This window comes from Temnothorax americanus, unplaced genomic scaffold, assembly GCF_048541705.1.
Source record: "Temnothorax americanus isolate GAGA-0224 unplaced genomic scaffold, ASM4854170v1 Scaffold29, whole genome shotgun sequence".
Classification (NCBI taxonomy): domain Eukaryota; kingdom Metazoa; phylum Arthropoda; class Insecta; order Hymenoptera; family Formicidae; genus Temnothorax; species Temnothorax americanus.
The window spans coordinates 622,504-633,462 of record NW_027509432.1 but is presented as its reverse complement, the minus strand read 5'-3'; the positions used below and the strand labels follow the sequence as shown (position 1 = coordinate 633,462).

Genomic DNA, 10,959 nt, shown 5'->3' with positions numbered 1-10,959 from the left:
TAGTTATCAATTACACGACCCCAGAACCGCATTTAGACTATTATTTTCCTTACTATTGAGTTACTTATTAATTCAATAATGTAAACGTTAAATTGTATTTATTGAATTATTGAATTGAAGTATTAAACTCGAAGTATATTAAATCGATGAAGACATGGCACAAATTTAAGAATCTCATCAAAACGTAACCGAACGTTTTTGCTGTATGTGCGCATTATCGATTCTGTTTATGCAATGAAATTCCAATTTCGAAACATGTGTTAAGCAATTTTAATTGTGACACCATTTCAGAACCATGCATGCGACCTTAGTGAATGCGAAATCTCAGTACGCGTGAAAAAGTCTTTCAGATTGTCGTGTCGATTTTTTACGCGTGTACGTGATTCTTTTACAAGCATATATTAAAATTTTCACGAATTTTTTCCTATATTTCTGTATAATTTCTTATACTGTCAGAATTAAATATGTATACATTCTGTTTTGTAATTATATCGTAAAGAATTTTCTCGTGTAAAAATATGTATATATAAAGCATAGAACATTTTTAGTTATTTCAGATTGATACATAAATTGATATTTAAATTAAAATGAAGGCCGAAAATCAACAGTAAAAATCAGACGGAAAAAACATTTCTGGAAAAATGAAATGTCATCAATGTGTTTGCTTGCTTTTGCAAGTAAGTGCTTTTGTCGCAAATTGCCTCGCGAAAAATTTGATACTTAATATAAACTTCAAGAAACCGATTGCGGTAACTGATCGCGCATTTCTCAGTTTTACTCTGGATCCTACAACGTTGCAGCGCAATGATCTTATGTAAGTATTTAAAAAAAGAAAAATAACTTATGAATATATCGATAAAACATTAAAGATAACTTTCCCATTTATATCAAAAATTAATATATTAATGATAATATTTTAATTAATCGTTTGTTAATGTTTCATGAAGTTTCCGTTAGAAACTACAATTTTTATTAGATATTTTAATCTTATCGAAAATTTTAATCGCATCACAGATTTTAATATTATTACAAAATCATTTTGTGTTATTACCAACGTCAATTGTGTGTTTAACTTGAGATAATTCTTTTACACATTTTCACCACTATATCAATGCAATTATAATTATCAAACTTGAGTTTTATTTATTACGTTCTACCTTCCTTTAATTAAAGATAAAGGAAAATACCCTCCTTTACATTTTAATAATGTAACAATATAATAATTATAATAATGTGTTTATGTAAGAAAAAAATGTACATTATTATAATTCATATTGTTCAGTAAAAATATCGAGAGGAGCACGAATTTGGCGCGAAGCTTGGCACCTGCGTACATTCGGCTTGGAGGACCACATAGCAATTTTTACAATTTCGAACAAGCGTATTCGCACGAGATTGATACAGATCCAAATGACATGTATTTTGGTAATATACGACGTTAAATATGCCTCTCTCTCTCTCTCTCTCTCTCTCTCTCTCTTTCTTTCTCTTTCTTGTAGATCTGAGATAAAGCCCAGGAAACTTTTAGCAAAAAGAAAAAAATATATATGTTTCAAAGTGTAAATAATAAAAACTTCTTAAATTTTTTAATTCAGTTATTAACAAAATGTGTCTTTATACTGGTAATACGTGTCACTTATATGTGACAATTTCCTAATTTCATGATCGTATAACGGGCCTGACCGCTATGAGTGCATTGAAAGGATAGCAAGAATGCCAATGAAAGAGAACGATGCTGCAATTGTATAATGTTAATGTCGTTAATCTATTTTGCGGTTGCCAATATAGTTATATGCACGTCCATTAGCTTTGACGGCAAGAGTGCCTAGTAAATGTTATAACGTCGCGCGTCGGTACAAGCTTTGAGAAAATAGTATACACGGTTACGAGTTGCGAAAGTCGCTAATATTCGCTGATGCAATATTTAGATTATTGCATTCGCTAACAACGAATCAGCTGTCGAATCATATTTATTAAGATTGAAGAGGCGATATATAGTACGCAAAGAGAGTTGCGCTTCTTATGTAAAATACAAATATTATATACGCAATGCATTCGAATAAATTATAATTCGCTAATACAATTACAAATATACACAACTATTTCTGATTATTAATTCGTAAATTTTTTAATAGTTTATTTAATTAATTAATCATAAAAGATAAATCAATTCACTAATTAATAAATATATTTGTCATATGTGTCATATTTTTGTCACAAACATACTTATATGTTTTGACATAAAATATATGTATCTTAATTTAACAGAACGTTTGAATTTGACAGGAACGCAATGGACAGTTATATATCAATGGGCGAAGAACGCCGGATTAGATGTAATTGTATGCATCACTCCTCAGTATATTGATAACGAATCGAAAACGGATTCCAAAGATCCCAGAAACATAGCGGAGCTTCTCTCTTTCAGTGATCGCATGGGTTACAATATTAGTTGGCAATTAGGCTATGGTAAGTTTTCCAAAAACTATGTTTTCTTGAAACAATTAATAACAAATGAGATTAGATAAAAACAAAATATCTAATTGCACAAAATTTTATAAATTTTATTTGTTACAAAATATTTAAAAAAATAATAGTGTTTTAAAAATATATATTTAATTGTAAATTGTCCTGAAAGGTATATTCACATTTTATTTACATTTTTTAAATATTTGAGTTGCTTTAAAATATTTTTGCTGTAGAATGTCAAACGAGATGCGATTTATTTGGCGGACAACTGGGACAATATGTCGCCTACTTGCGCAAAATACTGAAAACTTTCCCAAGATATTCCAATAGCTTAATCATAGGACCAGACATTGTGGCATATAAAACGCCGCAACAACAGAGATATCTTCAGAATTATTTGCATTCAGCAAACTCTGCGCTTTCTGCGATTACATGGCATCCGTAAGTGTTTAATTTTTTTGTGTAAATGTTAATTATATAAAAATTCAATGAGAAGAAAATTGTATAAGTTAATCTCGAAAATTATATCTGTTTTATTCTATATAATCCTTATAATATGTGTAAGTATAACATAAGATATATTTAAAAGCTTATTTTTTACTGAGACAAAATATTATTATAATAAAATAATAACACGAAACATCCTAATAAAAACGTGCAATAAAATCATATAATATATATTAAAACAAAAGCTAAATTTTTCGATAAATTATTTAATATTATTTGATTATTATATATATATTTGTTGATTGATTTTTTGTCAATAATTTTAGCAATTTAGACAGCGTTTCTTTAAATGACAACATTTCCATACATTATAATTATGATAACATAATTGCTGAAAAGGATGAGATGTACAAAGTTATCAGTCGCGCGGCAAAAGACAAACCATTATGGATTGGTAAGAATATTATACAATTATGAATAAAGTAATATATATATATATATATATATAAAATGTTTGAAAAAATTTAATTAAATTAAAATTTTAATTCTGTATTTATATATATATAAATCTTATATTTATATAATTATTTGTAATATTGACGTTTGCATATATCGCTATATAGCAGAGTCAAAACCAGAAGAGAGCAAATGCCAATATCTAGGAGCGCTTATTTGGACGAGAAGACTTGGGAATGCTGCAAAGCTTGGAATACAAGTTGTGATGAGGCAATTGTCGGATTTATCTCAAGCAACTCCTGTAAGTTACTCATTAATGTAGACAAATATACAAATTCTATTCAAATTTAAATAAATTTTAATTACTTGTCAAATATATATCTAGTATTATATTATTATATTATATATAAGAGACTCTGTGTGTAATATATAATATAAAAATATTAAAAAAATGTATTTAAGAAATTGTTTATTTTTAAAATGGGATAAGCAAGATATATAGATGAAATTATAAGAACTTTATTAACAATATCATTTTTTTTTATCAGGAATATTGGGTATCATTATTGTACAAGACTTTAGTGGGTCGTGAAGTCCTAGAAACGAAGTTTCAATCCGAAGATCATGTACACTTTTACAGTCAATGTACAAAACCCTCGGCACTGTACAGTAAAGGAGCTATTACGATTTTCGGCATAAACTTAACTAAGAAAAATGTGATTGCTAGTTTGAAAAATCTTAAAATCAAAATTTTTCACAAGTACATTCTATCACCAGATTTTGAGACTGGCAATAAAATGTTTTCAGAGTAAGTAATTTTGTAATGCGTATGTAATATGTAAAGAAAACACTTATTTTCCATAATATTATGTAAAATATGTTGCTACAGAATATATTTTATTCAATGTACAAATGTACACAAACGATACGTTTTCTGATATATATGTTTTGCAGTAATAAAATATGCAATATATTCCTTTTTACTCATTGTTAATGTGTAGAAACAAATTTATCATTAAATTATAAAAATCATAATTTTTTCAGAAATGTCTTGTTAAATAATAAATCTCTACACTTAATAAACGACAAGGAATTGCCTGATATAAATCCAGAAATCATTATTAACCCTGACGGCCTTGAACTAGAACTTTCTTCTGGCGACATAGGTTTCTGGGTTATACCTAATGCAAAGGTAAATTAAAATTACTTCGTTTGTGTACGTATATCTAATTTAATAATATACCGATATTAAAAAAAATATTTTTAACCAGGTAACGGCTTGCATTTGTTCTGAAGAGGAAGGAATCGAGAACAATACAGTGAAGAAGTTATCGAAGCGACATGAAAATGACGTCCGACAAGATAATCAAGAAGAAAAAGAAGATGAGTCAAGTGTAATAGAAGATGATGTAAGAGAAAATATAAATCAGTCAAATTTAAAAAATCAGAAGATTTATGAGAAACAAGACAGAAAAAAACAAAAAAACGTGGAAAACACTAAAACTAAAAGTCAAGAGAATGTTTGGAATTTTAAATTACTTGCACAAATAAGAAAAATTGTACAAAAACAACTGCAAAAAAAGAATAAAAAAGAGCCATCAAATTTACAAAAATCATTCATGATCGATTTGGGAGAAGAACAAGAAAAGTCATTTGAGGAAATAGAAAAACAGCAAAAGTTAGACAAAAAAGATTTTAAAAAAACGGAAGTTAATGACAAGTTTGAAAACATTCGAGATATATTGAAAAAGTATAAATGCATTCTGCTGGAGAAAAAGGCTGAAATGAAAACCGAAGGTATCCAAGATCTCGAATCAGAAATTCAAAATATTGACAATGCCGTGACGTTAATATCAAAGATCGACGCCTTTCTTCTTAATAAAGTTACTTCAAATGAGTCTATTATAAGTGAAATCAAAAATAAAACAAAGAACGAAGAAGAATCAATAGGTAGAATGAGTAAAAAATTAACAGAATATTTAACCGAAATAGAAAATTCCACTGAAACAAAATCAAATATAATAAAGAGAATAGAAAAGTACTTCAATAAGTTCTATAATTTGCTAGAAAACAAAGATAATTCAGCAAAGAACAGTAAGAATAGTCAAATTTTTGTCCATGAAGATTTAATGAAGGGAAAAAGATTTAAAAGACATCTGGATAAAAAATCAGAAAATTCGAAAAAAATCAGGATACTTAAAAAGCGCTCACAAATAGATAGTTTAAAAGATTATATGTTTAAACAAAAGATAAAATGGAAAAATGACGATGGAAAGAAACTAATTTCGTCCGACAACTCAAAGAAAAACTTTGATAATAATGAGAATAAATATAATAATCTGCTTCAACGGGATCCTATCAATAGATTTTTTAAAAATATTGCTTTTGAAAATGCTGCTCATCAAATCGATTATCAACATTTAGTCCAAGAACATAAAAGAAAAGAAAACGATAGTATCTACAGGAAGCGCTCTAAAATTGGAAATATAGAAAAATATCAAAGTTTAGTGCAAGAACCTGAAAGAACAAAAAGGGATATTAACAAAAAATTAGTCGAGATAGGTGTGAGGAGAGATAACACTTCTAGAAAACGTTTAAAAATCGACGACTTAAAAAATTATGCAAATGAAAGAAAGACAAAGCAGAAAGATGATATCAAAAGAGAAGGATTGTTGGTTCCATTTAATCCAAGAATTACTGATAGCGATGAAAACAACTTTTACGGTTTCTTTCGGCGAGATCCTATCAAAGGATTTCCTGAAGGTGATATTTTTGTGACTACGGGGGATTCGTTAGAGAAAAAAGAAAATGATTATGATTATGTTGAAGATGAAGGCAATGGTAACGACGATTTAGAGAAGGAAAACATGCAAAACAATCAAAAATCGATGTTAAGCCATACTGAAGATACTTGGGTTGAAAAAGTTGAAGATGATAACTCCAATTACATGCCAAATGAATTTTTTGAGAACATTAAATTAACTAATACAAGAATAAAAGAGAATTCTAAAAATTACGATGATCTATGGGAGGCAGAATTTCTTTCTGAAGAACATAAAAATAATAAAAATACTAATAATAATAATAATAACAAAATTACTGCTGCAGAAGTTATTCAAAAGGCGTCTAACGAAAAAAAGGAAAAAGAAACGAACGTGCAACACACACAGTTACTTAACTATTACGACGATTCCGAAAAGCAGGAATATGATCGGGACGCACTACGACCGGCTTCAAGATACTCGTCGATGCCTTTCGATCAACTTTCCGAAACACCAACTTCCAATATCAATTATCAAGCATCGAATGTAAAACTTAAAGAAGCGAAGTTGGAACCAGAAACAAAACTTTCTTTTTATGTACCTTCTCAAGCTTCTACTGCGAGATACAATTCTGGTAATTATCAGACATCAAATATAAATCACGATAATATAAAATTAGAAGACGAAAAAGGCTTTGTTATGAAGATAGATAGTAGAGACGATATTAATGCAAAAAAAACTCAATATTCTAGACCTACCAGTGTATACGCAGAACATCCTATTCATGATAAAATTTGTCATAATGAAAGAAATAAAAGAAGCAATTGGGAAGCGCTTCGAAAGGTTTTTGCTGAAGAAATGATCAAGGAAGACGAAGAAAATGCGAGAGATTGCCATTGTAGGGTCATCCGAGCTTCCGATTCGCCGAAGAAGTTTTATTATCGTCGTGTAAAACGTAATATTTTACCTACAACCCGATTTACAGATACTTCTTCAGAAAATATAAGTACGAATACAAACGTTGCACAATCTAAGAAAAATGTTCAAACTCCTATGACAAGAGAAAAATACGATAAAATTATGGCGGGGGAGATACTTCCAAGTACAAGCATTATCGAGCCCGTTTCTGAAGAATTTAGTACAACCACGGAATCGGTAATCACAGATTCAAGTACACTGGATCATAAACTAAGCGATACGACGCAAGCGATTGATGTAACTTCAATATCAGAAGTGGACAATATTCCCGAGCAATATCGTAAGAAATCTACTACTAATCTATTACCTATAGACTCAGCTTCAGAAATGTCTCTAAATAACAATAATAGTGTTAAATACGTCACAAAAGAAACGTTTTTTCGTTCCCAACCATCAGATGTCCAATCAAAAAATAAGACAAAGGCGTATGATTCTTCCCAAGTTATTTCTAAGATTCCTTTGGAAAATGAGGGCAATCGGGAAGAGCGTATTGTCTCCGTTACTAAGAACGCACAAGAAACAACCTGCGAAAAAGTACAAGACTTCATCAACGAAAAGGAGAAAGCCGACAATTCAATCTATCCAACAACCACCGAAAATCAGAAAAACGAAGAAGGGCACAACAATAATTATAAAACTGGATTGAACTCAACTAATTTCTTCAAAGAAACATCAAAGGGGATTGCCGGGCAAGTGACAACGGAAACAATTTTGTCAAAACGAGCAGCAAATACAGCAAACGATAATTCAAAATCAAATAAATCCAAAACAAATTCAAAATTACTTCAAAACATACATGATAAACAGAATAGTGAATCAAAAGCTCAAATGGGGAAAGTTCATGTCAACACGAAAAGATTAAAGATTACCTTAAAAAACCCTCCTCTAGCATCGTTAGAAGGATTCACCAGAACCGAGGAACGCTTGATGAGACGCACAGAACAGATTGATAGGCTGAAAAAAAAACTGCACGCAAGACGGGAAAAATTGTTGCATCAATATCAAAATGAATTGACAGAGATTGCTGACGAACAAAAGAGGAATTTGAAGAGAAGAGAAGCATGGGAAAAACTTCGTGAAAGTGATGATTTTCGTCGATTGATCAATCATCAGAAAGCGTTTGTTGGAGTTCTACTAAATGACGATGTTACCTACGAAGATGACGATAAAAATTATTTAATTTCTATCGAACTTGTTCCTAAACAATATAACAATAATATAGATCAAATGAGTTCTCTTGACCGAAGGGATGTCAATCGAGCTGTGAGCAATAAAAAAACAGGTGAATTAAACAATATAGATAAAAATCTTAAAGTAGATAATTTGGATTCAACGTTTGCAATAAATAAAAAAACAGAAGATTTTGGAACTGAAACAAGCATAAGAAATAAGGAATTTGCCAATTCCGATAACAGAAAGAAAGATATAATGCATTCAAAAACAACTGAAGATGCTGAAGAAGTTATAAAAACTAAAAAATCTGAAAATGTCGAGTTGATAAAACATGAAGAAATTAATCAATCTTACAATTCAAATGACAAAGCAGAACACAATTTAAATATTAAAATGTCTAACAATAACATAGCAGACGATTATGTTAAAAAAAATATTGATAATGATCTTAAAGCGAGAGAACTTGGAAAAGAAAACATGCGGACACGGAGAGACATTGAAAAACTAATCGGCGAATATATGGGGCAAAATCTACAGTTCCGGTAACGTATTTTTTTGCTTCTTTACTTATTTAATAATTAAACAATTCACGCTTAATTTAAAAAATTTATTCTTAATTTTTTCAATTCTTATTTTTATTAGCATTAATTTGATATTGTTCTATTCTTAGACTAATTAAAGCTGAAAATGTGAGAGATGAATTAAATCGTATGCGCATCTTTTTGAAGGAAGAGTCCTTGAAGGAGATATTTAATGATCGATCATCCCCTATCATTCTGGTGATAAAAAGAGATATACCATTAAGCGCTGATTTGTTCCGGAGATCAAAAAATGACTTAGTTTCTTCGAAGAGAGATTTCAAAGTTAATCAAGAGAACGAGAAAGAACGTGAATCAAATTATATCACTTTTATACCGATTAAAATCAAGAATATTTACGAGATGTTAGATGCGAAGAATGATGATTTGTTGGACATTTCTGAACGATGGGACGATCTGGATGTACTAAGAAAAATACCAAATTCAATGAATGAATATCTAGAATATCTAGATGACGAAGCATCAGAGAAATTTGAATATGAAGATCTTTCAAATCTGCAAAATGAGAATATTGAAAATATTCCGGACAAAGAAACTTCATACAAAAATGAGCAAGATGTTTCTGTGGAAGATAGTGAAGCCGAATCGGAAAAAGATAAACAATATGAAATTATAAGCGACAAAATCGATAAGTATTTAAAACTAAAGAGCGAAATAGGATCTAATGAACGTGGATTGTTTTTATTGCTTCCCTGGAGAAACATGGAAAAACATGAAAAAAGGCTGAAAAGACAAATAAAAAATAAGATCAATAAAGACATAGTTGAAATAAAACGCGAGGTAAATATCTTAATCTAGGAAAAATTTATTTAAAAAAAATTATTTTAATAGATTATTTCTTAATTTTTTTTAAATTATTTGTTATTATTTTATATTTTATATTAATAAATGCAATATTCTCTTCTCGATATTATTAATACTATCTTATTATAATATACCATTTTATTCTTTAAGGTTACAAGGCACTCACAATCGAACAAACCCATTTTGGCTAAAGATCTAAAAAATAAACGCACTAAGAGATATTTAAATAATAATATTGACCAAGAAGAAGAAGAAAATATAATAGAGACAATACAACCTCAAACAAATAGAAAAAATCGCGACGATCTTCTTGAAGATTTCATAAAAGCACATAAAAAGAATAATTTGTATAATAATGAAGCTTCTTCTTTAAAAAACGAAGACAAAGATATAATTATACCATTAAATAACATCTCAAAGGGTAATAAAAAATTATTGCAAGAAGCAAAGTTGCGAAATCATATGGAATCTGTAGAAAAATTTGTCGATGACTCCGAGGAGAAATTCAATGACATTTTAACGCCGGATGAAGATAAACATCATAAAAATGGGACTTCCGGAACTACTGGCAATGCTTTCTATACTGCAATTATGAATATAAAAGATTTTTTTCAATTTTCTCAAAAATTTCTCAAATATTTAGGCCTAAATTTTAAATAATTTTTAATAAAAATATAATTTTGCATATTATTGTATAATAACTTAAATTCTTAAAATGTATGTGAAAAGTATATGCAATAATATATATAAAAATATCTAAACTATAAATATTTACATATAATAATGCTTTATATTGTTTAAACATATATTTATTTATACATATACATATATGTATAAATTATTTATATTTATAATTACACACAGGATCGTTTTTAGTAGTATAACAAGAGGAATATAGAAGAAAATGAGATTGTACATGAAAAAATAATTTAAAAATGTAAAGTTTTTTGGTATATTTTATAAAAAAATAGAAAGTTAAAAAATTTATGTTATTTTTCAATTTTTTATTGATTATCTTGAGAACAAAATTTTATATATTTCCATATTTTTAATTTATATACATTTTCATGTAAAATTGTTATACCCGTGTATTTGAAACTTGTAAAATTTCTTTATACAATTTCGAAATGTATTATACGTATTATAAAGTTATATTATCGTTAAGAGATTTGTATATGTGTTTACAAATGCTAATCAGAATATGTATTATTTATTACAATTAAATAAAACAGGGAAACAGTAAATATAGGAATTAAGAATGCATTAAATGG

At 28.6% G+C, this 10,959-nt stretch overlaps 1 protein-coding gene and 1 long non-coding RNA gene across 4 annotated transcripts in view; one reads left to right on the top strand and one right to left on the bottom strand.

Moving 5' to 3' along the window:
• Positions 1–10,959, bottom strand: part of LOC143899792 (uncharacterized) — a 33,205-nt gene that overhangs the window by 13,938 nt on the left and 8,308 nt on the right. The gene's annotated exons all lie outside the window — the stretch shown is intronic.
• Positions 153–10,941, top strand: LOC143899781 (uncharacterized). 3 transcript variants are annotated; one of them, XM_077410373.1, is made up of 12 exons: positions 157–375; positions 549–814; positions 1,283–1,425; positions 2,287–2,469; positions 2,703–2,910; positions 3,243–3,370; positions 3,540–3,673; positions 3,921–4,180; positions 4,417–4,564; positions 4,644–8,827; positions 8,956–9,664; positions 9,839–10,941. In XM_077410373.1, exons 2-12 carry the CDS (start codon positions 642–644, stop codon positions 10,346–10,348), a joined length of 6,780 nt encoding a protein of 2,259 aa, XP_077266499.1. In that variant the 5' UTR covers positions 157–375; positions 549–641; the 3' UTR covers positions 10,349–10,941. The 3 variants fall into 3 exon arrangements, with proteins under 3 accessions (XP_077266500.1, XP_077266499.1, XP_077266498.1); XM_077410372.1 differs by having other exon boundaries at positions 157–814; XM_077410374.1 differs by lacking the exon at positions 9,839–10,941 and having other exon boundaries at positions 153–814; positions 8,956–9,697.

Bases quoted from the DNA above. Each gene is read 5' to 3' on its own strand.
- LOC143899781 (XM_077410373.1), top strand. From the start codon at position 642: ATGAAATGTCATCAATGTGTTTGCTTGCTTTTGCAAGTAAGTGCTTTT. The intron at 1,426-2,286 runs GTAATATACGAC...TGAATTTGACAG, and splicing joins TCCAAATGACATGTATTTTG to GAACGCAATGGACAGTTATA. The intron at 2,911-3,242 runs GTAAGTGTTTAA...CAATAATTTTAG, and splicing joins TCTGCGATTACATGGCATCC to CAATTTAGACAGCGTTTCTT.